This window comes from Odocoileus virginianus, chromosome 6, assembly GCF_023699985.2.
Source record: "Odocoileus virginianus isolate 20LAN1187 ecotype Illinois chromosome 6, Ovbor_1.2, whole genome shotgun sequence".
In the NCBI taxonomy this organism is placed as follows: domain Eukaryota; kingdom Metazoa; phylum Chordata; class Mammalia; order Artiodactyla; family Cervidae; genus Odocoileus; species Odocoileus virginianus.
This window is the reverse complement of record NC_069679.1, coordinates 15,108,418-15,134,946: the sequence shown is the minus strand read 5'-3', so window position 1 is coordinate 15,134,946 and position 26,529 is coordinate 15,108,418. Positions and strand designations below refer to the sequence as shown.

Here is a 26,529-nt window from a genome sequence, read left to right as displayed (position 1 = left end):
GTTGGTAGTCTTCTGACTACATTAAGGATAACCAGACTATCAGGAAAGATAACCCCAGTCAGATTAACCCACTAATGCACTTAGAGAACTAAAAGCCTGTCATTCATTTGCCTTTTCAAATATATCATTGGCTCCTAATCATACCATTTCTGACAGTCACGTTACCTCAAGCCAGTTTTCTCCAGTGCACAGAATAGTTTGGTGACCAAAGAAAGTGGGATTACAAAGTACTTATAGCTTGAATGGCCCAAGAACCAAGACAAACACAATTTCAACATCCTTTTACAAAGATTCACATAATAGGATGCTCAACGGGGACTGGACACCATCTCTGTTTTGTTCACCACTCACAGTCATCTTCAGTACACAGTATAGAGTCTAGCACACAGTAGGTACAGTAGGTACTCAATAAACATTTATTGAATGAATGATTAATTACTTAATTAAAGGTCCTTCACCTCCACACACACTCCAAATTATTCTTCACATCTCAGATTTACAGAGATGGAAATACCAGAATACCTTACATGCCTTCTGAGAAACCTCTATGTAAGTCAAGAAGCAACAGTTAGAACTGGACATGGAACAATGGATTGGTTAATAATTGGGAAAGAAGTACATGAAGGCTGTATATTGTCACCCTGCTTATTTAACTTTTATGCACAGCATATCATGAGAAATGCCAGGCTGATGAAGCAAAAGCTAGAATCAAGATTTCCAGGAGAAATATCAACAATCACAAATGTGCAGGTGACAACACCCTTATGGCAGAAAGCGAAGAGGAACTTCAGAGCCTCTTGATGAAGGTAAATAGGATAGTGAAAAGTCTGGCTTAAAATGCAACATTCAAAAAAACAAAGATCATCACATCCAGTCTCATCACTTCATGGCAAATTGATGGGGGAACAAAGAAAACAGTGACAGACTATTTTCTTGGGCTAAAAATATCACTGTGGATGGTGACTGCAGCCATGAAATTAAAAGACACTTGCTGCTTAGAAGAAAAGCTATGACAAATCTAGACAACATATTAAAAAGCAGAGACATCACTTTGCCCACAAAGATCCATAGAGTCAAAGCTATGGTCTTTGCAGTAGTCATGTACAGATGTGAGTTGGATTATAAAGAAGGCTGAGCACCAAAGAATTAATGCTTTCAAACTGTAGTGCTGGAGAAAACTCTTGAGAGTCCTTTGGACAGCAAGGAGATCAAACCAGTCAATCCTAAAGGAAATCAACCCTGAATATTCATTGGAAAGACTGATGCTGAAGCTGAAGCTCCAATACTGTGGCCACCTGATGCAAAGAGTTGACTCATTGGAAAAGACCTTGGTGCTAGGAAAGACTGAAGGCAGGAGGAGAAGGGGACGACAAAGGATGAAATGGTTGGGACAAAGGATGAAATGGTTGGATGGCATTGTCGACTCAATGGACTTAAGTTTGAGCAAACTATAGCGGAGGGGTTGGTGAAGGACAGGGAAGCCTGGGTGCTGCAGTCCATGAATCACAAAGAGTCAGACATGACTGGCAACTGAACAGCAACAACTTCATGTAACTCTAGCAGGAATACCTTTCATCATCCTTCAGTCTGGTTCAGGATATCCTCTGAGCTCTTCTTCAGACACTAATCACAATAGTCATTAATATTTATCTGATTACCTAATGGCTATCTTCCCCACAAGATACTGCCTGTCTGTGGCATCTACAGCCATACTTATCACAGAAAAGCACATCACAAAACTTTTTGAATGTTTTATTAACTGTGTTTCTTTGTCACAGTTAAAATTCATTAGAGGTTTCTCAGCTTCTCAGTCAAAACAAAGTAAACTTTAAATCCCAAAACTGAAGAAAGTAAGAGGTAAGGGACCTTCTTAGGTCCTATTACCACTGATGATAATGAATCTCCAGGGAAGCATAGCTCCTTCCAGTAAGAGAATAACATGAATCTCTAGACTGGTTAAGTTTGAGCTCTGCACCTTCTGTATCTCTGAGCTTCCAAGGAGACCAAACAGAACCCCAAGCAGTCCAAGACAAAGAGTCTGCCACGATTATTTCACCTCAGAACTCTCTATGGACTCCATACTCCTGGAAGGACCAGAAACTTCTTAAGCCCAACTGAAGATGAGTTAAACTAATCAGCATCTATTGATGTCTGTCTTTGCCTTACTATGAGGGAGGGAAGAATAATTAAATAGGTTTTCATATCCATTTCCCCACAAAAGTGGTCCATGACATGGTGATGGATCAAAAAAAATAGAAGCTTCCTGAGAAACGGCTGAAGTTCTGGGGAACATCCAGAGACTATTCATTTCTAAGGATATCTGAGGATGTGTGGATGGCAAGAGAGTCAGAGAATATTTCTTAAGAGAGATTGGTTGTTGGAAAATATGGATATTTGCAGACACCTGCGTGTACTATGTACAAGAGAATAGGACCTACTTGTGTCCATGATCTGCAGAACACATTACAGCTTTGGCGCGTCCTTCATTTCACATCTCTGGTGAGCCCCTAAGAAGCGTACTCCTGCAGGCAGCCCTGCAGAGTTGGGAGTTTCCTGTGAAAACCAGGAGTCTCCCCATCATGAGAACAGCCTTGAAGACAACCGAGTATCTCACCTAGTATCTGCACTAATCTACGTTAGTGCAATTTTTGGTGTGGGGAAGGGGAACTTGATTCCTCTGGATGCTCTGGCTGGGAGCCTGCCATCTATTTCCAGGTGCCCACTGGCGGGCTATGGCACAGCTCACTTCTTTGATTTTTTGCATCATTCTCAGTGTCCTGACTCAGGAACAGCTGATGGCTCACAGAATCATTATGGCTTTCCTTCCCTCTATTCACGGACAGCCATTTATTTCCCCTTTGTCTCTCTAAACTGTTTTACCCAACTCTTAGACCAAATGGGCTCATTGTGCTGGCTTCTTTTCTGATTCTGAATTTAAGTTACTTTATAAGCAATAATAAAAATAATAAAGAGACAGAAGAAAAATCACCCGCCATCCTCCCATCCTATTTTGGCAATTATGCTCATTTTCCTGTCTTTTCATCCAATTCTTCTCCATATAAATACATATTTTACACAGCTATATTGCACAGTGTTACCATTTCTCTGAGGCAGGCTTATCACATAAGTTTCTGCTCCTGTCTCAGAGAGAGTCAACTCTTCTTCACAGAAACTTGTCTTTACCTGTTATTTCCATAAAGGACAACAGATGGCAAGAATGCCTACTTCTTTATCCAGATCTCTAAGTGAGTGAAGTCGCTGAGTTATGTCCGACTCTTTGCAACCCCAAGGACGGTAGCCTACTAGGTTCCTCTGTCCGAGGGATTTTCGAGGCAAGAATGCTGGAGTGAGTTGTCATTTCCTTCCCCAGGGGATCTTCCCAACCCAGGGATCGGACCCAGGTCTCCTGCATTGTAGGCAGATACTTCACCGTCTGGGCCATCAGGGAAGTTGGTAAGACACTGTTAACTAATGTAGGAACTAGAAAAAGATTATTCAAAACAAAGACATATTCTTTAAAATTGAAATTGAACCAATGAACAATTCTAAATATGAGCATTTATCATTATTATTCTTCATTATGATTACTTAGGAATTTATCCTAAAGAAGTAACCATGATGACTAATCTACAAATACATGTTTTATTCCCATTGAAGAAGCAGAGTTTGGTGAAGTTAGAGAACTGGCCCAGACAAGTTAGAAATGATGGAGCTCAGGTACAAACACAAAGTCTCTAACTCAAATGCCTCTGAAACAAGTTCTAGAGTAAATTTTCCATTAGTGTTTTTGATAAAGGCCTGTGACCAATGGATGCAGGATTTGCAGAGGAAATATTTTACTTTATTTGAGAGACCCCTTAAAACATTTGCACAAATATGGGGAAAAAACATCATCTGATCAAGATTTCAAGGGATAAACACTTCCTAACAGAAACAAGAAAAACAGAAAAAGAATTGGTTAAGACAAAACTTTCCCCAAAGAATACCAGACAATTGAATCAAAGTATGTGACTTGATGCTAACTCGGTGAGGAATCTGGACAACCAGCCCGTGGAGGGAGGAAAAGGGATTTGCAGGTGGAAGAAATAAAGGATTCCTTCAGCTCAAAATCCCTCTTTCCTTTCAGATCCGAGTGTCCTCAGATCCCCAGAACATCACGGCTCCTGAAGCCGCACACCCCGACTGGGCATTCCCAGCAGAGGCCAGAGGAGCCACGGGGAACCACACCACTGTCACCGAGTTCGTCCTGCTGGGGCTCTCAGATGCCTGTGAGCTGCAGACGCTCCTCCTCCTGGGGCTCCTCCTGACCTACCTGCTCACTCTACTGGGGAACCTCCTCATCGTGGTCCTCACCCTCATGGACAGGCGCCTCCACACCCCCATGTACTACTTCCTCCGCAACTTTGCTGTCCTGGAGATCTGGTTCACCTCGGTCATCTTCCCCAAGACGCTGACCAACATCCTGACTGGAGACAAAACAATTTCCCTGGCAGGCTGTTTTCTACAAAGTTTTCTCTATTTCTTCCTGGGCACCACAGAGTTCTTCCTACTGGCAGTGATGTCCTTTGACAGGTATGTGGCCATATGCAACCCCTTGCGTTATGTCACCATCATGAGCAAAAGAGTCTGTGTCCAGCTAGTTCTTTCTTCTTGGGTCACAGGATTCTTTATCATCATTGTTCCAACTTTCTTCACAATTCAGCAGCCATTCTGTGGTCCCAACATCATTGATCATTTCTTCTGTGACAATTTTCCACTCCTGGAACTTGTATGTGCAGACACAAGTCTGATCGAGCTTCTGGGTTTTATCCTGGCCAACGTCAGCCTACTGGGCACTCTGTCCGTGACGGCCACCTGCTATGGCCACATCCTCCACACCATCCTGCACATCCCCTCAGTCAAGGAGAGGCGGAAAGCCTTCTCAACCTGCTCCTCCCACATCATTGTCGTCTCTCTCGTCTATGGCAGCTGCATCTTCATGTATGTCCGGTCGGGCAAGGGCAGCCAGGGGGAGGACAGGAACAAGGTGGTGGCCTTGCTCAACACCGTGGTGACCCCAGTGCTCAATCCCTTCATCTATACCCTGAGGAACAAACAGGTGAAGCAGGTGTTTAGGGAGCAGGTGAACAAGCTCTTCTAATAAACCTGTGGATCCAAGAGGCTGCACATAAGATCCCCAGTCAAGCTGAGGGAACATCAGGCCTCTGCAACAGATGAAGGCTTTCTCAGCCAGAAAAAGCTCGATGACACGTTTCTGGGGTGCCAGTCACTGTGCACCTCAGCATCAACTCATAAACTCTGTGGCACCTCAAGGCATTTTTAGTAATTATCATATTTGTGTATTTCTCTTCATTCCATCTATGTCTGCTTGGCTTCCCAGAATAATATAAGTTCTCTGATGGAAGGTACTAGCTCTATTGGCAAAGGGCATGGCAACCCACTCCAGTATTCCTCCCTGGAGAATCCCATGGACCAAGGAGGCTGGTGGTCTACAGTCCATGGAGTCACAAAGAGTCGGACATGGATGAAGTGACTTAGCATGAACTAGCTCTATAATTCTAGAGAAGGAAATGGCAACCCACTCCAGTATTCTTGACTGAAGAATCCCATGGATGGAGGAGCCTGGTAGGCTACAGTCCACAAGGTCGCAAAGTGTCAGACACGACTGAGCGACTTAACCAACTAACTAGCTCTATAATTCACCATAAGACTCAACAACAATCCATTGTCATAGACCATATAAACAGTCTGTAAGTACTTTCAGTCTGATTGATTGCTTTGTGTCTGTTTCTCCAGCACCCTCAGAGGGGAGGAGTACAGTCCTCTGGTAGCACTGTCCTCATTTCACTCTTACACTCCTGTCACAAAAAGACATCAGCAAGAACTCAAAAATAAGAACAGTTACTTAGTATTTTACATAGAAGTTACTTATGCTTCTTTAGCATCAAAACTCATAGAAATTCCTCATTCCTACTGAAAAAGATGCTTCTACCTACTAGCTGGTTACTTCCCTGAGTCCCAGTTTTCTGATCTGTAAAAGAAGAAGACAATATCCATTCCAAAAGACTGTGATGAAATATCAGAGATATTCTATGTAAAGAGGATAATAAATCCTCACTAAATGTTAGCTCCTTTCATCTGTTTTTCACTCACCTTCCCTATTTTCCTTTGATTTCCCACCAGTTACTAACAAATGTTTTTTTGTTCAGAATGCCTTAAATGTCTAAAAATGCTACAAATTGTATATTCAAAATGTTATATTAAATCATATATAAAGTTACACATAGTATTTCACTGAAATTTGTTACTAAGTTCTTTAATATTTTATGAAGTTGAAATTAAGTCATATTGGTAAATAATCAAAGATTAAATAAAGAAATTAACATATCCTTAACCAAAAATTATTACATGAATAACATGTTCAAGGAAATATTCTTTTTTTTTTTTTTGATAGGGACTCCTCCTCCCATTTTTTTTTTTTAATTTTTATTAGTTGGAGGCTAATTACTTTACATCATTACAGTAGTTTTTGTTATACATTGAAATGAATTAGCCATGGATTTACATGTATTCCCCATCCCGATCCCCCTTCCCACCTCCCTCTCCACCCGATCCCTCTGGGTCTTCCCAGTGTACCAGGCCCGAGCACTTGTCTCATGCATCCAACCTGAGCTGGTTATCCGTTTCACCCTAGATAATATACATGTTTTGATGCTGTTCTCCTGAAACATCCCACCCTCGCCTTCTCCCAGAGTCCACAAGTCTGTTCCATACATCTGAGTCTCTTTTTCTGTTTTGCATATAGGGTTATCGTTACCATCTTTCTAAAGTCCATATATATGTGTTAGTATACTGTAATGGTCTTTATCTTTCTGGCTTACTTCGCTCTGTATAATGGGCTCCAGTTTCATCCATCTCATTAGAACTGATTCAAATGAATTCTTTTTAATGGCTGAGTAATATTCCATGGTGTATATGTACCACAGCTTCCTCATCCATTCGTCTGCTGATGGGCATCTGGGTTGCTTCCATGTCCTGGCTATTATAAACAGTGCTGCGATGAACATTGGGGTGCATGTGTCTCTTTCAGATCTGGTTTCCTTGGTGTGTATGCCCAGAAGTGGGATTGCTGGGTCATACGGCAGTTCTATTTCCAGCTTTTTAAGAAATCTCCACACTGTTTTCCATAGTGGCTGTACTAATTTGCATTCCCACCAACAGTGTAAGAGGGTTCCCTTTTCTCCACACCCTCTCCAGCATTTATTGCTTGTAGACTTTTGGATAGCAGTCATCCTGACTGGCGTATAATGGTACCTCATTGTGGTTTTTATTTGCATTTCTCTGATAATGAGTGATGTTGAGCATCTTTTCATGTGTTTGTTAGCCATCTGTATGTCTTCTCAAGGAAATATTCTATGTCATCTAAGAGATAATAATTTATGCCCTTGAAGAATCTGAAGTCTGATAAGAAAGATAGAAAGTACACAAAGAGCTTTAGTCTAGGGTTAAAATGATTTTTTAAAGAAAATACCATATACAGCTCTTCAATGATAAATTTGAAAAACAAGAGGAAATTAATGATTCCCTAGAGAAAGAGAATTTTCAAAAATCAAAAAAGAAATAGAAACCTTAACTAGGCAAATTACCACAGAAAGATTTTAAAAGGGATTATGTATCTAAAATAAACTAAAATACAATGTTCTCAACAACAAAAACAAACAGTTCTACAAATGGCCAATAAGGGCATGAAAAGATGTGCAACATCACTAATCACTTAGGGAAATGCAAATCAAAATCACGATGAGATACTACTTAACACCCATTAAGATGGCTATTATTTTTCTCAATATTTTTATACAGAAAATAGCAAGTATGGGCAAGAATGTGGAGAAACTAGAACTCGTGTGCATTGCTGATGGGAATGTCTAATAATGCAGCCATTGTGGAAAGCAGTATGGCAGTTCCTAAAAAAAAAAGTAAACAGATTTACCATATCATCCAGGAATCTCACTTCTGGGTATATAGCCAAAAGAACAAAAAGAGAGACTCATAGAGAGATATCTTTATATCCATGAACTCAAAGAGCTATCTTTATATCCTTGTTCATAGCAGCATTATTCATAAAAACCAAAAAGGCAGAAACAACACAAATGTCCACAGATAAATGAATGGATAGCCAAAATGTGGTATGTACATTCAATGGAAGATTATTCAGCTTCAAAAAGGAATAGAATTTTGGGGTTTTTCTGAGGTGGCTCAATGGCAAAGAATCAACCTGCCAATGCAGAAGATGCAGGTTCAGTCCCTGGTCCGAGAAGATCCCACATGCAGCAGAGAAATTAGGCTCATGTGCCACAGCTACTGAGCCTGTGCTCTAAAGCCTAGGAACCACAACTACTGAGCTAGCACACCTCAGCTACTGAAACCCATGCACCCTGGAGCCCATGCTCTGCAACAAGAAAAGTTACCAAAATGGGAAGCCTACACACCACAAGAGAGTAGCCCCTGCTTCCTGTAGCTAGAGAAAACCCCATGTAGCAATGAAGACCCAGCACAGTCAAAATAAATAAATGAATGATTTTTTTTAAAAAGGAATGGAATCCTGACAAATCCTACAACTTGGAGGAACCTTGGAGACATTATGCTAACTGAACTAAGTACAACATAAATGGGAATGCATTGTATGAGTCCACTTACTTGAAGTATGGTGGTGGTAGTTTAGTCACTAAGTCATGTCCTACTCTTCCAACCCCATGGACTGTAGCCCACCAGGCTCCTCTGTCCATGGAACTTACCAGGCAAGAATACTGGAGTGGGTTGCCATTTCTGTCTCCAGGGGATCTTCCTGACCCAGGGATTGAACCCGTTCTGCACTGTAGGCAGATTCTTTACCCCTGAGCCACCAGGAAAGCCATTATATGAGGTATAGAGTAATCAAAATCATGGAGACAGAAAGTAGAATGGTGGTTACCAGGGGCTGGAGGTGGGGGTAGGAATGGAGAGTTATTATTTAACGGATACGGAATTTCGGTTTGGGACAATGAACAAGCTCAGGAGATGGATGACTGCACAACAATGTGAACAGACTAGATGCCAACAAACTGTACATTTTAAAGTGGTTAAAATGGTAAAGTTTATATTATTATATATTTTACCACAATAAGAAAAGTACAGATTCAGATCAAAAACAAAACTACATTACCTTTGACTCCTCTTTCTCTTATATTCCACAACCAATCCATCTATTAATTCTGTGATTATACATTCAAAATATGTATCAAATTCACCACTACTTACCACCACCACTACCATCTTTCGCCATATCATCTTCCCCTTCCTATAGGATATCCATCCACTTCTTACCACCCCAATCCTATCCCCATATTCCTAGAGGAGGGTAGGGTTAGCAAACTCAGGTAAGGGAGAAGTGGACTTACAAACTTAACAGATGAAGCCAACAACACACACTCTTTCTCTTTGAAGATTTTCTGATTGAAACAGGCCTTATATAGAGGAAGAAATACATTTTAACTTTAAATGAAGTGCAAATTTTAACAATTATATGGGATCAGACAATTTGATAATCCCATTCTTTGAACAAATGGTGAATGACGGAATTCTAAAATTATATGTGTGGCCAGAAAATTTGCATAACTGTCCTGAATTTCATCAAAGGTCAAGGAAGAAATAACTACATGAACAGGTTTAAATGGACTTTCAGGAAGGGGGTAGACAATGCAAACTACAAATAAAGGGTTATTTTCCATAATATACAAAGATAAACAACTCAATAGATAAATGAGCTAAAAAAGGATATACATAGATATTTCACAGAGAAACAGACCCAGAGAGCCAATAAATAAATGAAAACATGTTCAACCATACTAATAATTAGTACAACTCAAAATAACAACCCTTTTTATGATAAAGTATTTTTAATTTTCTAAAGTAATAATGACATTATATTTTTATTTTAAAGAGTAATAGTGTTTTAATACTGAAATATTTACAGATGAAATGATATAATGTCTTGGATTTGTTTCATCATAATATGGAAGGCAGATGGTGGTCTATTGAAATAAGAATAAGAAGCCATGACTTGGTTTTCGTTGAATCTAGGTGATGACTGCATGGCAATTCGTTATACAATTTGTCCATTTTTGTATGTGCTTGAAATTTCCATATTAAAAAAGTAACATAAAAAGATAATGGAAAACTTAAAGTAAGAGGTCATGTGTATATGACCTTGGACAGTATTTATGATAAAGCAGCAAGAAAGTGTGTAAGATGCTGCACATGCAGAATCTGGTAGGGACTGGGTACTGAAGAGATAAAATGTTTGGAGAGAAAAAATAAAACACAAACAAAGGAGATCCCCAGGTACTGAATCCAAGTAATTAAAATGATGTTATCACAGAAATAGAACAGTAAGGCAGAAAAGCTGGCTGAGGAGGAAATGATAGTTGGCTCAGACACTCCTATTGTGGGCACTGAAAACCTGAGGCATTGCCTATTGACTGGGAAAAGGAACTCTTCACAAGAGTTTCCAATAGCATTGGAATTGTCCAAATATTTGTCTCTCATTCTCATTGTTTAGTTTATAGCAAAGAAAGCTGTCCTGAAATTGGATTGTCATAAAACCGAGAAGAAAACTGTTAATATTTATAAGCTTGTCACTAACCACTTGTACAGTTATGTCTCTATATACAAACCCAGGCTTCCCTGGTGGCTTAAGAATCCACCTGCAGTGAAGGAGACATAGGTTCAATCCCTGGGTTGAGAAGATCCCCTAGAAAAGGAAATAGCAACCCACTCCAGTATTCTTGCCTGGAGAATTTCACGGGTAGATGAGCCTGGCCAGCTATAGTCCATGGAGTCGCAAGAGCTGGGCATGACTTAGTTACTAAACCACCACCATTCAAACCCAGGAAGTTGCAAATACTACTCTCTATACGTTTACATAAGAATCATAAATGACATCAATTAAGTTAAGGGTTTATAGTACAAGAGCATTCAAAACAGTTTTGTCAGCAGAATGTAAAAGACCAAAAGTTATAGGAGGTATGATATCTATAAGTGGTCCATTGTGCATTGAGTTCCCCATCATGACACCTCAAGAATAAAGCCCAAAAAGGCTAGAAGAGAACTGTATTAGTTATTTATTGAAGAGTAACACATTATCCCAAAATTTAGCTCCATAAAACAACAAGCATTTATTAGTTCACAGTTTCTGAGTTAGGAATCTGAACAAGGATTGACTGTGTGCTTCTGGCTCAAGATATCTCCCAAGGCTGTAACCCAGATACAGGCTGGGGAAGCAGTCATCTCAATGCTTTTCTGGAAGAGAATCTGCTCCCATGTTCACTCCTGTGGCTGCTCATTGGCCTCAAGCACTCACTGGTTACTGGCTACAGATAGCAGTTTAAAGACACGTGGGCTTCTACATAGGAGAGCTCACAATATGGCAGTTGGCCTCCCTCGGAGCAAGCAATAGAGCAAGAGACGCATGTAAGATGGAAACTACCGTCTCCTTGTTACACTCTCAAAAATGACACCTCATCCCTTTATTCTATTTATTAGAAGGCAGTCACTAGGTGCAGAAGCACAGAAGGGATTACACGAGGACATGAATACCAGGAGGTGGGGAGGTCATGTCTCTGCTTAAAACCTTCCAATAGCTTCCACTTGCATTTGGAATGAAATCTATCCTCCTTACCAGGTATGGTCTACAAAGCTCTACAAATTTTGAACCCAGCAGGAGTCTCCAGCCAAATCTCAAATCACTGTCACCCTCTTTCTGATTTACTGGCCTTCTCATTTTAATTCAAAAATACCACCTCTTTGCCATAACATGGCCTTAACATACCTTCTCTTTGCCTGGGACTCAACCAACCAGCCATCTGGTCAAGCCCTCCTCTGCACTGAAGTCTGAGCTGCAATCACAATTCCTCATGCATGCCTTTTCTGGCTATCCATCTAAGGCAGAGGCAAGTCTCACTTATTTTCTCTCCTAAACCACCCAGTTCTATGCCTTCATAGCCCCCACAGTGTCTTGTTATTACATATTTACTCTCATGTGTTTCTCTCTCTGGATTTTAGTATGACAAAAACACTAATTTTTTTCTCTGTTCACAGCTTGAGACCTGCAGGGCTCAGAAAGCAGTGTGCTTTCTCATATGACCAGAGGAAGAATACAATCTCTATAAGCTGATCCCAGGAGATATAACCAGTGTATGCCATGTACACTCCTTAAATTCAGCTGTCCAGTTATCTAGGCCTCCTTCTTATAGGTTTGTGGTATAGCCATGACTCTTACCAGTAGTAAGATGACTACGCAAGCAGTTCATACGAAGTGATCAAGTGTTTAGGGAGTGGGTTGCTGGCTCTTCACTGTCGGGGAAGAATATTCCCCCAAGTTATTCTTCCCTAGTCAGAATAACTCACTAATCCATTTAAAACAGAAAACTGAAAGCCAGTCATTCATTTGCCTCTTCAAAGACATCATTGGCTCCTAAAATCATACCACTTCCTGCAGTCAAGTTACATCAGCCAGTTTTATCCAGTCTGGGAAACAGTGTGGTGACTAAAGAAAGAAAGTGGGATTCCAAAGTAGTTTTAACTTGAATGACCCAAGAATGAAGATGAAGACAATTTCAAAACCCTTTTACCAAGATTCCCCCAATGGAGAGTAAACTAGAGGGGCACCTGGGATCATCTGTTTCATTCACCACTCATAGTCATCCTCAGTACATAGTATATAACCTAGCACATAGTAGGTGCTCAATAAACATTTATTGAATGACCGATTAATTAAAGGTTCTTCACCCCCCTACACTCCAGCTTCTCCTTCAGATTTCAACTTTATATAATTTCATCAGGAATATATTCCCTTATCCTTCAGTCTGGTTCAGGATCTCCTATGAGCTGTTCTTCAAAACACTTGTCACAATAATAATTAATACTTGTGTGTTTTAATGTCTGTCTTCCCCACAAGACTCTGCCTGTCTCTGGCATCTAAACTAATCATGCAGTAACTCAACTAAAATTCACTGAATGTTTTAATAACTATATTTCTTTGTTACAAATAAATGTCATTAGAAGTTTCTGAGCTTCTCTGTCAGAACAAAGTAAACTTTAAATCCCAAAATTGAAGAAAGTAAGAGGTGAAAGAACTTTCAAGTCCCTATTAACACTGATGATAATGAATCTCCAGGGAAACACAGCTCCATCCTGCAAAAGAAGCATGTGAACCTCTGGATTGATTAAGTTTGAGCTGTGTAACTGCTGTATTTCTGAGTTTCCATGGAAACCAAACAGAACCCCATGCAGTCAAAGCCTGATGTCAGTTCCACAGAGACAAGAACTCTGCCATGATTAATTTACCCCAGAATCCTCTATGGACACTATGCTCCTAGAAGGACCAGAAACCTCTTAAGCCCAAATGAAGATGAGTCATACGAGTCTACATCAATTGATGTCTGTTTCTGCCTTAGTATAGGAAGGATGGAAGAACAATTAATTAGGAAGTGTTCTGGCCATGACATGTGACGAACACTAGGAGCTTCCTGAGAAACTGGTGATATTCTTGGGACTATCTAGGGATAGTTCGTTTCTGAGGATATCTGAGCATACACTGATGGCAAGAGAGTCAGAGAACATTTAAGAGAAACTGGTTGCTGGAAAATATGGATATTTGTGGACATTTGCATGTACTATCTACAAGAAAACAGGACCTGCTTGTTCCATGATCTGCAGACCATGTTACAGCTCTGGGGCATCCTTCACATCGCATCTCTGGTGAGCCCCCAAGAAGCGTACTCCTCAGGCAACCCTGCAGAGTCAGGAGTTTCCTGTGAAAATCAGGAGTCTCCCCTCATCAGAACTGCCTTGGAGACAACTAAGCACCTCACCTAGTAACTACTGAGGTAATCTTTCATTGGTGCAATATTTGGGGTGGGGGAAGGGGAAGCTGATTTCCTCTGGATGCTCTGGCTGGAAGCCTGCCATGTTTTCAGGTGTCCACTGGTGGGCTGTGGCATAGTTGACTTTTTTGATTTTTTGCATTATTCTCAGTATCCTGACTCAGGAATAGCTGATGGCTCACAGAATCATTAAGACCTTTTTTTCACTGTTTTCATGGACAGCTATTTATTCCCCCTTTGTCTCTCTCAAACTCTTCTACCCAACTCTTAGTCCAAATGGGCTCACTGTGCTGGTTTATTTTATGACTTTGAATTCAGGTTATTTTATAAGCTTTAATAAAAGTAATAAAGAAACAAGAAAAATCACCCACCATCTTCCCATCTTATTGTGGCAATTGTGCTCATTTTTCTGTGTTCTCATCCAATTCTTCTCCATATAGATACATATTTTACACAGCTACAATGTACCATGTTACCATTTCTCTGAGTCAGGCTTATCACCTTAGTTCCTGCTCTTGTCTCAGATAGAGTCAGCTCTTCTCCACAGAGGCTTGCCTTTACCTGTCCTTTCTATAAAGGACAATCGATGGCAAGAAAGCCTAACTCTTTAACCAGATCTCTAAAGACAGTGTTACTCTCCGACATAAATCACAGCAAGGTCCTCTATGACCCACCTCCCAGAATATTGGAAATAAAAGCAAAAATAAACAAATGGGACCTAATGAAACCTAAAAGCTTTTGCACAACAAAGGAAACTATAAGCAAGGTGAAAAGACAGCCCTCAGATTGGGAGAAAATAATAGCAAATGAAGCAACAGACAAAGGATTAATCTCAAAAATATACAAGCAACTCCTGCAGCTCAATTCCAGAAAAATAAATGACTCAATCAAAAAACGGGCCAAAGATCTAAACAGACATTTCTCCAAAGAAGACATATAGATGGCTAACAAACACATGAAAAGATACTCAACATCACTCATTATCAGAGAAATGCAAATCAAAACCACAATGAGGTACCAGTACATGCCAGTCAGAATGGCTAGTGCTATCCAAAAGTCTACAAGCAATAAATGCTGGAGAGGGTGTGGAGAAAAGGGAACCCTCTTACATTGTTGGTGGGAATGCAAATTAGTACAGCCACTATGGAGAACAGTGTGGAGATTCCTTAAAAAACTGGAAATAGAACTGCCATATGACCCAGCAATCCCACTTCTGGGCATACACACCAAGGAAACCAGGTCTGAAAGAGACACGTGCACCCCAATGTTCATCGCAGCACTGTTTATAATAGCCAGGACAGGGAAGCACCCTAGATGCCCATCAGCAGACGAATGGATAAGGAAGCTGGGGTACATATACACCATGGAATATTACTCAGCCATTTAAAAGAATACATTTGAATCAGTTCTGAGATGGATAAAACTGGAGCCCATTATACAGAGCGAAGTAAGCCAGAAAGATAAACACCAATACAGTATACTAACGCATATATATGGAATTTAGAAAGATGGTAACGATAACCCTATATGCAAGACAGAAAAAGAGACACAGATGTATAGAACAGACTTTTGGACTCTATGGGAGAAGGCGAGGGTGGCATGATCTGAGAGAACAGCATTGAAACATGTATATTATCAAGTGTGAAACAGATTGCCAGTCCAGGTTGGATGCATGAGACAAGTGCTCGGGGCTGGTGCACTGGGATGACCCAGAGGGATGAGATGGGGAGGGAGGTGGGAGGGGGGGTTCAGGATGGGGAACACATGTAAATCCCTGGCTGATTCATGTCAATGTATGGCAAAAACCACTACAATATTATAAAGTAATTAGCCTCCAACTAATAAAAATAAATGGAAAATATAAATAAAGACAGTGTTAAACAATGCAAAAATTAGAAATAAAAATCATTAAAATGAAGAAATATTCTCTAAAACTGAAATTGAACCAATGAAGAATTCTGAAAATCAGCATTTATCATTATTATTTAGAATTATTATTACTTAGGAATTTATCCCAAAGTAATAACCTCAATGACATCTAGTCTACAAATGCATGTTCCCCCCACCATGTAACAATTTCATAGTACATGGATCTCTCAAAAAATATCAACCAAATAATATATTAACAAAAATTTGTAATAACATATAACAAAAAAATGTTATAATAATATGTGTGAAGGAAAAAAGTGCAACATACATTATCTATGAGCTTGGCTATATAAAGCAATAAACACTGAATAAGAATAGAAAAAAATAAAAAAGAAATTAATCAAAATATTGATAATAGTTGTCTCTGTGGGGCAACAGACAATTCTTTCTATTTCATTTTTTTGTATTTCCTAAACTTTCCATAAGCAGCTGACACTACATCTCTATTTTAGCCACAAAGGGAAAAATAAAAATAGCTAACATTATGTGACTGCTTGCTCTATGGCTAACTTTTTGCTCGGTGTTGGATATACATTATTCACTTAAGTTCTGAGAGAACGTTTTACATATGTATTGTTATTGTTCCCTTTGAAGAAACAGAGTTTTGGTGAGATTAGAGAACTGATCCCAGACAAGTGAGCAAATGATGGAGCTCAGGTGCAACCACAGTTTCTCTAACACAAATGCCTCTGCAACAAGTTCTAGAGTACATATTCCATCAGTGCTTTCAATAAATGGCCATGATGCACAGGATGCAGAATTTGCAGAGGAAAATATTTTAATGTATTGAGAGCCTTTACAATATTTGGACAAATATGGGAAAATATGTCATCTGATCCAAAAAAATAAGAAGGGACTTAATATAGTTTCCTTACAAACAAACAAAAAAAGTGGAAAAGAAATGGCAAAGGCAAAATTTTTCCCAAAAACTACCAGATAAATGGGTCAAAATATGTGACTTAATGCTAACTCAATGAAGGGTCTGGACAACCAGCCTGAGGAAGGAGAAAAGGGGACCTGTAGGTCAAAGAAATAAAGGATTTCTTCAGCTCAAAATCCCTCTTTCCTTTCAGATCCGAGTGTCCTCAGATCCCCAGAACATCACGACTCCTGAAGCCGCACACCCCGACTGGGCATTCCCAGCAGAGGCCAGAGGAGCCACGGGGAACCACACCACTGTCACCGAGTTCGTCCTGCTGGGGCTCTCAGATGCCTGTGAGCTGCAGACGCTCCTCCTCCTGGGGCTCCTCCTGACCTACCTGCTCACTCTACTGGGGAACCTCCTCATCGTGGTCCTCACCCTCATGGACAGGCGCCTCCACACCCCCATGTACTACTTCCTCCGCAACTTTGCTGTCCTGGAGATCTGGTTCACCTCGGTCATCTTCCCCAAGATGCTGACCAACATCCTGACAGGAAACAGGACCATCTCCCTGGCAGGCTGTTTCCTACAAAGTTTTCTCTATTTCTTCCTGGGCACCACAGAGTTCTTCCTACTGGCAGTGATGTCCTTTGACAGGTATGTGGCCATATGTAATCCCTTGCGTTATGTCACCATCATGAGCAAAAGAGTCTGTGTCCAGCTAGTTCTTTCTTCTTGGGTCACAGGATTCTTTATCATCATTGTTCCAACTTTCTTCACAATTCAGCAGCCATTCTGTGGTCCCAACATCATTGATCATTTCTTCTGTGACAGCTTTCCACTCCTGGAACTCATATGTGCAGACACAAGTCTGATCGAGCTTCTGGGTTTTATCCTGGCGAACATCAGCCTACTGGGCACTCTGTCCGTGACGGCCACCTGCTATGGCCACATCCTCCACACCATCCTGCACATCCCCTCAGCCAAGGAGAGGCGGAAAGCCTTCTCAACCTGCTCCTCCCACATCATTGTCGTCTCTCTCTTCTATGGCAGCTGCATCTTCATGTATGTCCGGTCGGGCAAGGGCGGCCAGGGGGAGGACAGGAACAAGGTGGTGGCCTTGCTCAACACCGTGGTGACCCCAGTGCTCAATCCCTTCATCTACACCCTGAGGAACAAACAGGTGAAGCAGGTGTTTAACAAGCAAATTAGCAAGCTCCTCTCATAAATAGGAGCTGGATCTGAGAGGGTGGAGAAAGTTGGCTCCTTTCCTAAACCTCTCCAAATACTGCTGCTTCCCGATTTCCATGAACTATTTCCTCTCAGACAGTTTCTTAGCAAATGCTATAATCTACAGTGGTTTCTTACATTTATCATTACTGGCTCATGCAATCTTGTCAGAGAGTATAAAAAACTCAGTGTACCACAACTGTGTCTGGTATGTCTTTCTGATCCTAGAATGGATCTGAGTGGTTTTGGGGTTTTTTGTTGTCAGGTTTTTGTTTTGGTTTTGGTTGCACTAGGTCTTTGTTGCTGCACACGGGCTTTCTCTAGTTGCACCGAGCAGGGGCTACTCTAGCTGTGGTGGTCAGACTTCTCATTATGGTGGATTCCCTTATTGCAGAGCTCTAAGGTGTCTGGGCGGAGAAGGCAATGGAACCCCACTCCAGTTCTCTTGCCTGGAAAATCCCATGGATGGAGGAGCCTGGTAGGCTGCAGTCCATGGGGTCACGAAGAGTTGGAAACGACTGAGCGACTTCACTTTCGCTTTTCACTTTCATGCATTGGAGAAGGAAATGGCAACCCACTCCAGCGGAAACCCCAGGACAGCGGAGCCTGGTGGGCTGCCGTCTATGGGGTCGCACAGAGGCGGACACGACTGAAGCGACTTAGCAGCAGCAGCAGCAGCAAGGTGTCTGGGCTTAGTAGTTAAAGTTCACAGGCTTAATTGTCTGGTGGCATGTGAAATCTTCCCAGACCAGGGATAGAATCCATATTTCCTGCATTGGCAGGCAGATTCTTAACCATTGGACTACAAGGGAAGTCTCGTTGTCATTTTTGTTTGTGTGTTTTGTTTTGTTTGCCACATGGCTTGTGGAATCTTACCTAGCTCCTTGGATTGAACGCGGGCCCTCAGCAGTGAAAGCGCAGAGTCCTTAACTGGACCACCCTTAGTTTCTTAATCTGGCCTCATTTTAAATTATAATTTAACATACCTTCTTCACTAAAACCTTTAAAAACCAATGAAAATATTCTCAATGAAAATATATTTATGATAGACTTCAGAATTATTATGTGTCCAGAAAAATTAATGAGGTGGAATAACCAACAAATATTGAACAAAAAAAGTGTCAGGTATTAAAACACTAACTTAAGAACAAACAAATAGAACAGGGGAATTGGATAGTCTAGAAAAATGATGCAGATTAGACATAAGGATCTAATAGATGATTAGGGTAGACTTTCTAGGAAATTCCCTGGTGGTCCACTGGTTAGGACTCCAAGCTTCCATTGCAGGAGGCATGGATTTGATCCCTGGGTAGGAAAGAAAACTAAAATCCAGCAAGCCACATGGTGAGGCCAAGAAAATAAAAACAATAAAACAAAGTAGACTTTCTAATCTGTAAAGAAGAGACAGTCCAGTGGATAAATAACGCCAAGACTATTGGCTAACCACAATAGAAGACTGTTGTCTTTAAAAAATTAGATTGGGGTCTAGTACATTATTGGGAAAAGGTTAGAGCAGATCAATTTAAAAGTGATACATGGCTTAAATATTTATTTGAAATTAAAAGCTAGAAACATGTATTCACTAACCTATAAATATTCTTTTCTTTGAGTATCAATATGATGATTGTTGTAGTCTTTCTTGCTTAAATCACATCTGCAATATGAAATTTCAGGATTTGCTTCAGTGGTACAAAAATTGTAAAGATGCCAGAGAAACCATCTATGAACAGAATTTTAGAATTTTCGCATTCTGTCTGTTGCCAGTCTTCACAGTCCTTGCCCACACCTCAATCAATGATTTTTTTCTTTTTTTTTTTAATTTATTTTTCCCACTGAATTTTATTATTTTTTCCCAATTATTTTTATTAGTTGGAGGCTAATTACTTTATAATATTGTAGTGGTTTCTGTCATACATTGCCATGAACCAGCCAGGGATTTACATGTGTTCCCCATCCTGAACCCCCCTCCCACCTCCTTCCACATCCCATCCCTCTGGGTCATCCCAGTGCACCGGCCCTGAGCACTTGTCTCATGCATCCAACCTGGACTGGCAATCTGTTTCACATATGACAGTATACATGTTTCGATGCTGTTCTCTCAGATCATGCCACCCTCGCCTTATCCCATAGAGTCCAAAAGTCTGTTCTATACATCTGTGTCTCTTTTTCTGTCTTGCATATGGGGTTATCGTTACCATCATTCTATGGAATCTATTGCAAGGACTCAATTTTGTTTTCACAGTCATAGCTTTATTTTTATACTCATATTTCATCGGTTTACCTTTATGTAGTTAAAAATGTCACTATAGTAACAAATCCAATTTTCAAATCAAGGTTTGGAAACAACTGATACTTGGTACAAGCTAACTGGTGGGAACAAAAATATGCATGGGTACAGCAGACACATTCTAGCTGCAAAGGCATGCTGTGAACATCAATAACTTGGGGAGGTAATATAGCACAGAGGCTGAGAACAGCTACCAGAAGTCTACCACCTAGGTTTAGATTCCCAGCTATTAGCCATTTGAGCTTAAATAAGCAAGACTTCTTGTATCATATATATTGAAGGCAAAAGGAGGAGAGAGCAACAGAGGATGAGATGGTTGAATGGCATCACGGATGCAATGGACATGAACTTGGGCAAGCTCTGGGAGATGGTGGGGGACAGGGAGGCCTGGCGTGCTGCAGTCCATGCAGTCACGAAGAGTCAGACACAATTTGGCAACTGAACAACAATATATACATATATATATTGTATATATATATAATATACATATATAATATATGAGGTAGATAATAATATATCTACCTCATAGAATCCTTATAAATATTATTAATATATGTCAGAATGTTTAGCTCAGGGCCTGATAAGGTTAAGTGTTATGTTAAATGTTGGGTACTATATTTTACTGAAGGAATAAGCTGCATAAATGAAGATAAATGAAGAGATTACCTAGAACCTTGGAGAAAAAGTTGTTAGATTCTCACCTCATATCTTAAACTGAAATAAATTCAGGATAATTAAGTAAATAGATATAAACCATGAAAAAGAAAATTTGGATAAAAATTATCTCATTAAAGATACATAGGGGACTTCCCTGGTGGGCCAGTGGTTAAGATACTGTCTGCCAATGCAGGGACATGGGTTTGATCCGTGGCCTGGTAAGATCCCACATGCCATAAGGCAACTAGACCCTGCACACTACAACTACTGAGCCCAAGTGCCCTACAGCCTGTGCTTAGCACTAAGAGAAGACACCACAATGAGAAGCCTGGGCACAGCAACAAAGAGACTAGCCTCTGCTCACCTAAACCAGAGAAAGCCTGCACACAGCAACAAAGACCGAGCACAGCCAAAAATTTAAAAAAAGAGAGTGCATACCGCAACTAAAGATCCTGCAAGTTGCAATGAAGATGAAAGATCCCGAGTGCCACAGCTAAGACCCAGCATGCCAAATAAATACATATATTTTTTTAAAAAAAGATGTGTAGGGAGTTTTTTCAATATAACTATAAACATAAATTTATTAACTTGGCTATATAAATTTTTAGACTTCTTCACATTAGAGAAAAAAAAACAGTAGTCATGTATGGATGTGAGAGTTGGACTATAAAGAAAGCTGAGCGCAGAAGAATTGATGCTTTTGAACTGTGGTGTTGGAGAAGACTCTTGAGATATCCCTTGGACAGCAAGGAGATCCAACCACTCCATCCTAAAGGAAATCAGTCCTGAATATTCATTGGAAGGACTGATGCTGAAGCTGAAACTCCAACACTTTAGCCACCTGATGCGAAGAACTGACTCATTGGAAAAGACCCTAATGCTGGAAAGATTGAAGGCAGGAAGAGAAGGGGCTGACAGAGGATGAGATGGTTGGATGGTATCACCAACTCAATAGACACGTGTTTGAGTAGGCTCCAGGAGTTGGTGATGGACAGGGAGGCCTGGCGTGCTGCAGTTCATGGGGTCGCAAAGAGTTGGACATGACTGAGCAACTGAACTGAACTAGACTGAACTATCTGCCTGAAATCCATTTCCCATTCTTAAAGTAGTAGGTCCCTGATCTTAATAAATCCCCTCTCCCCTCTCAGTTCATGTAACTTACATGGCATGACATCATCCCCAACCAGTTAAAGCATGACCATGGCTATTGGCTCAGGAATGGCCATATCACTAAAATCAGACCAGTGAAGTCAAGCAAATCTCAATTCTGAGATACGGGACCTTGTGGAAGAAGAGTCGCTCATCTGGACTTGAGGTTGAGAGGATGTTGGGGGAAAGGACAGAAGACACAAATTACCAATAAGGGGAACAAGTAAGTAGACACTACTATGGATTCCTTAGGCATTAAAAAGTAATAATGGAACATTATGAACAACTTATGGTAATGTTTTTGACAACTTAGATCAAATTGATAAATTTCTCAAAAGACAAACTACCAAAACTTGGGAACTTCCCTGGTGGTCCAGGGGCTAAAACTTGCTTTCAGTAGAGGGGACCCAGGTTCAATCCCTGGTTCACATGCCACAACTAAAGATTCCACATGCCTGATAAGGGGTTAATATTCAAAATATACAAAGAACTCATAAATCAATAGCAAAAAAGATAAACAATCCAATTTAGATGAGCAAAGGGCCTGAATAGACATTTTTCCAAAGAAGACACACAAATGGCCAACAGGCACATGAAAAGGTGATTCACATTATTAATTATCAAGGAAATGCAAATCAAAACCACAATCAGGTATCACTTCACATTAGGATGCCTCTCACTATAAAGAAAAGCGATAACAAATGCTCTCAAAGATGTGAAGAAGAGAGAACTCTTGTGTACTGTTGGTGGGAATGTAAACTGGTACTATCACACAGAAAACAGTATAGTGATTCCTCAAGAAATAGAACTAGTATACAATTCTGCAATCCCACTTCCGGATACACAACCAAAGGAAACAAAAGTCATTGTTTCAAAAAGGTATCTGTACTCCCATGTTCACTGCAGCATACTCACAATAGCCAAGATATGGAAACGACCTAAGGGTCTATTAACAGATGAATGAAGGAAATGTGGTATATATAAAGAATGGGCTATTATTTAGCCTTTATGCTGACATTTTTGACAACATGGATGAACCTGGAGGCCATTATGTCAAGTAAAATAAGCCAGACAAAGACAAACATTACATTGTATCACTTATATGTGGAAACTTAAAAAAAAAAAAAGGTTGAACTAATAGAAACGGATAGTAGAAAAGCGGTTGCCAAGGGCTGAGGTGGAGAAAATAGGGAGAGGTCGCTAAAAGGCTATGAACTTTCAATTATAAGATGAATAAAGTATATATCTAATATAATGGGGTGAATATAATTGATAACACTGTATTGTGTAATTGAAAGTTGCTAAGAGTATAGAACTTGTATGTTTTCATCAAATAAAAAGGTAAATATTTAAGGTGATGAATATGTTAACTAACTCAGGGTGGGGGGGAATCCTTTAACTGTATATACATCTACCAAATCATCACCTCTGAACACTTTAAATACCTTGCAATTTTGTCAATTATATCTCAATAAAAAGGAAAAAAACTACACGAGGGTTGAGAGAAAGTTAAATGGTCTCTGTTTGCAAATGACATAATCATCTACGTAGAAAAAATAAGGAATCTACCCAAAAATGTTCCTAGAATTAATGAATAAGTATGGTAAGGTTGTAGAATACCAGATTCTTGTGGAGAAGCATGTGGTCGTGGTAGTTTAGTCACTGAGTCCTGTCTGACTCTCAGGATCGCACTGAATCTTCCCCAGTCAGGAATCTAACCCACGTCTCCTGCATTGCAGGTGGATTCTTTACCACTGAGCCACCTGGGAAGCCCTTATAGAGAAGCCTGTGATACTACCTTATATGCTAGCAATAAACAATTCGAAATTGAATTTTTTTTAAAAAGCCATTTACAACAACACCAAAACATATGAAATACTTTAAGGGGTAAATTTAACAAAAGATTTTTAAGACTTGAATATACAAGTCTGAAAACGAAAAAACTACTGAGAAAAAATTAAAGGCTTAATAATAAAAGGAGAAATACACTCATGAATTGCAAAACATTATTATTAAGATGTCACCTCTCATAAATTGCTGATGAGGTTATAAATTGGTACAATTTCAGCCTTGTTGAAGCCAAGACAACAACATGGATCACCAGCACCTCTACTGGAACCATCTGAGAAAATTTGGCCAAGGGTCTCGCTCTTGCCAGGTCTGCTCAAACCGCCACGGTCTGATCCAGAAACAGGCCTCAATATGTGTCCCTAGAGTTTCCACCAGTACACGAAAGACATCGGCTTCATTAAGTTGGACTAACTGAACTTCTTTAAATGGATCATCCAGCACAGCTACCTTATGCAGAAACAATACCAGCGCTTTGTATATAAAAGTTTTTAAAACTTCAAAAATAAATAAATTGATACAATTTCATATTATCTAATGAAGTTGAAGATCTGCATAACCCACAACCTACTAAAACCACCAAATCCAGCAGGTACCCTGGAGAAATTCTTACATGTGTGTCCAAGAGACTTGTCCAAAAACACTCACAGCCACACTTCTAGAAATTGGGGGGAAGAAACTGAAAATAGTCCAAATGTCTCTCCACAAAGTAAATGATAAAGCAATGTTACATAACAGAACAGCATACAGCCATGAAAATGAATGAATGATAGTCACATATTTTAACATGGATGACTGTCTGGAACATAATATTGCAGTCAGAAAAGAATATACACAATTTGATGCCATTTATATAAAGTTCAAAAATGTACAAAGATAAAAATATACTCTTTAGGATCAATACTTCCCATCCCTCTGCCCACTGGTTCCAGCATTCTCAGCCTCTGGGTTCCTCCCTACCTGTCCCTTTATGATGCCACCACCATCTTTCTTAAAAAGGGAATTTAGTTCTTTTCCAGCTTCTCCAGGCTTTAATTCCCACATGCTGCTCAACAAACATTCTTAGGCTATTCCCTTTTTATAGAGCAATAGGGATTATAAATGGTAAATTAACGTTCCTTCCCACTTTATTATTACACCACACTGCAGACTTCTATTTCAGTGCCCAACTCACTTCCTGAAGTGCTTATCCTTTAGCTTTCTCTAACATTCCATTAGGTACTTGTAAGTCACACTATTTTAGAAATCTCAGAAACTTCACATTGCTCATGTAAAGGGTTTAAGGCCTTCAGTACTAGAAAGTTAATTACAGACATAAGGTGTATATAGTATCTAGCTTTGTTCACACCACAAATCAACTAACCCAAATTCCCTTGATATGAAATAAATTCATTCTTTCATTCAGCCAGTCAATCAGCCATCTATGTATTTGTAACCGATATTATCAACTGCTCCACCAACCCATGGAGATATGTGGCTACATGTGCTCATATTTTTTTATTTTTTCAGTTAATTATGTAAGTGTCTGTTTTCTGTATTGACATCAGTTCTAGTATCTGTTATTGGGCCTACTTGTTTCTCCCCTAAAGGGTCCCTGAATTCCAGTCCTTACACAGAAAGAGGGTTGGACAAGAGCCCATTCTCAGACCCTGGATGGGGCCCCCTCCCTACAATAATATTACAGTTTTAACAGTTAAGTGAAATCATTCTTTGCTTGTTCCTTGGAAAAGAGTTGACTTATCATTATATTTTAGAGAAGGAAATGGCAACCCACTCCAGTATTCTTGCCTGGAGAGTCCCGTGGACAAAGGAGCCTGGTGGGCTGCTGTCCATAGGATCGCACAGAGTCGGACAAGGCTGAAGCGACTTAGCATGCAAGCATGCACTGGAGAAGAAAATGGCAACCCACTCCAGCCTTCTTGCCTGGAGAATCCCAGCGACAGAGGAGCCTGGTGGGCTGCTGTCTATGGGGTTGCGCAGAGTCGGACACGACTGAAGCGACTTAGCAGCAGCAGCAGCAGCATTATATTATACCTCAACAACCTGGAGAGAAAAAACTTGAGCAAAGATCCAGCTAGCTCCTCAGTCTGGAAGGCTCTTTCCCTGTCAGAAGGCTCCTCCTTAAGAGGATGGAGTTAGGAGCTCAAGGAGTGGCTCTGCTTCCTCCCTGTGCTGGTCACAGTGGCTGCCTTGGAGTAACCCTGGAGAGAGGGGAAATAAGAACTGGGCAGAGAGAAAACACTAAGACGCTAATTCAAGTTCTCTTCGTAAACACAGTCCTGAATCTTGACTCTGGATGATATCTAGGCGAAACCTTCCCTTTGGGTGAAGTGTGCCTCCCTCCAGCGGAAGAAAGGAGCCTCACTTCACTCTGCCATCCTTAGAAATAAGCACTGTGCTCAGTGGCTTTACGTGTAAACAAGACCTTGCAATCATTATCTGTCCTACATTTTTAATGTACTCATTTAATGTAATATAATTCCCAACCTGTGGAGCTGAATACAATTCATAAGCAAGATATATTTTAAAATATTTCCCAATTGTCTGTTTATCCTTCCTAATCCTCCCTATCTTCTCCTCTTTTAGGTCATCTACCCCTTTGCTGTCCAACTCACTGGGAGGAGAAAAAAGGAGTCAGTGCCGAA

The 26,529-nt window shown here is 40.3% G+C and overlaps 2 protein-coding genes and 1 pseudogene across 2 annotated transcripts; all 3 read left to right on the top strand.

Moving 5' to 3' along the window:
* The first annotated feature begins 527 nt into the window (after positions 1-527).
* LOC110123027 (olfactory receptor 6E1-like) lies at positions 528-5,191 on the top strand. Its single transcript, XM_070468496.1, has 3 exons — positions 528-549; positions 667-806; positions 4,127-5,191. Exons 1-3 carry the CDS (start codon positions 528-530, stop codon positions 5,138-5,140), a joined length of 1,176 nt encoding a protein of 391 aa, XP_070324597.1. The 3' UTR covers positions 5,141-5,191.
* An 11,875-nt stretch (positions 5,192-17,066) lies between these two features.
* Positions 17,067-18,240, top strand: LOC139035586 (olfactory receptor 6E1-like). The gene is made up of 2 exons (XM_070468873.1): positions 17,067-17,370; positions 17,548-18,240. The coding sequence occupies exons 1-2, from the start codon at positions 17,156-17,158 to the stop codon at positions 17,939-17,941; spliced, it is 609 nt and encodes a 202-aa protein (XP_070324974.1). The 5' UTR covers positions 17,067-17,155; the 3' UTR covers positions 17,942-18,240.
* A 5,867-nt stretch (positions 18,241-24,107) lies between these two features.
* LOC110123028 (small ribosomal subunit protein uS14-like) lies at positions 24,108-24,373 on the top strand (annotated as a pseudogene).
* The last annotated feature ends 2,156 nt before the right edge of the window (positions 24,374-26,529 follow it).

What these genes read in the sequence shown, in the direction of transcription:
- LOC110123027 (XM_070468496.1), top strand. Translation starts at nt 528, where the DNA reads ATGCCTTCTGAGAAACCTCTAT. An exon ending in GCCTTCTGAGAAACCTCTAT is followed by an intron (nt 550 to 666) that starts GTAAGTCAAGAA and finishes TTTTATGCACAG; the next exon opens with CATATCATGAGAAATGCCAG. An exon ending in TTCAGAGCCTCTTGATGAAG is followed by an intron (nt 807 to 4,126) that starts GTAAATAGGATA and finishes CTTTCCTTTCAG; the next exon opens with ATCCGAGTGTCCTCAGATCC.
- LOC139035586 (XM_070468873.1), top strand. Translation starts at nt 17,156, where the DNA reads ATGGACAGGCGCCTCCACACCCCCATGTACTACTTCCTCCGCAACTTT. An exon ending in GCAGTGATGTCCTTTGACAG is followed by an intron (nt 17,371 to 17,547) that starts GTATGTGGCCAT and finishes CTTCTGTGACAG; the next exon opens with CTTTCCACTCCTGGAACTCA.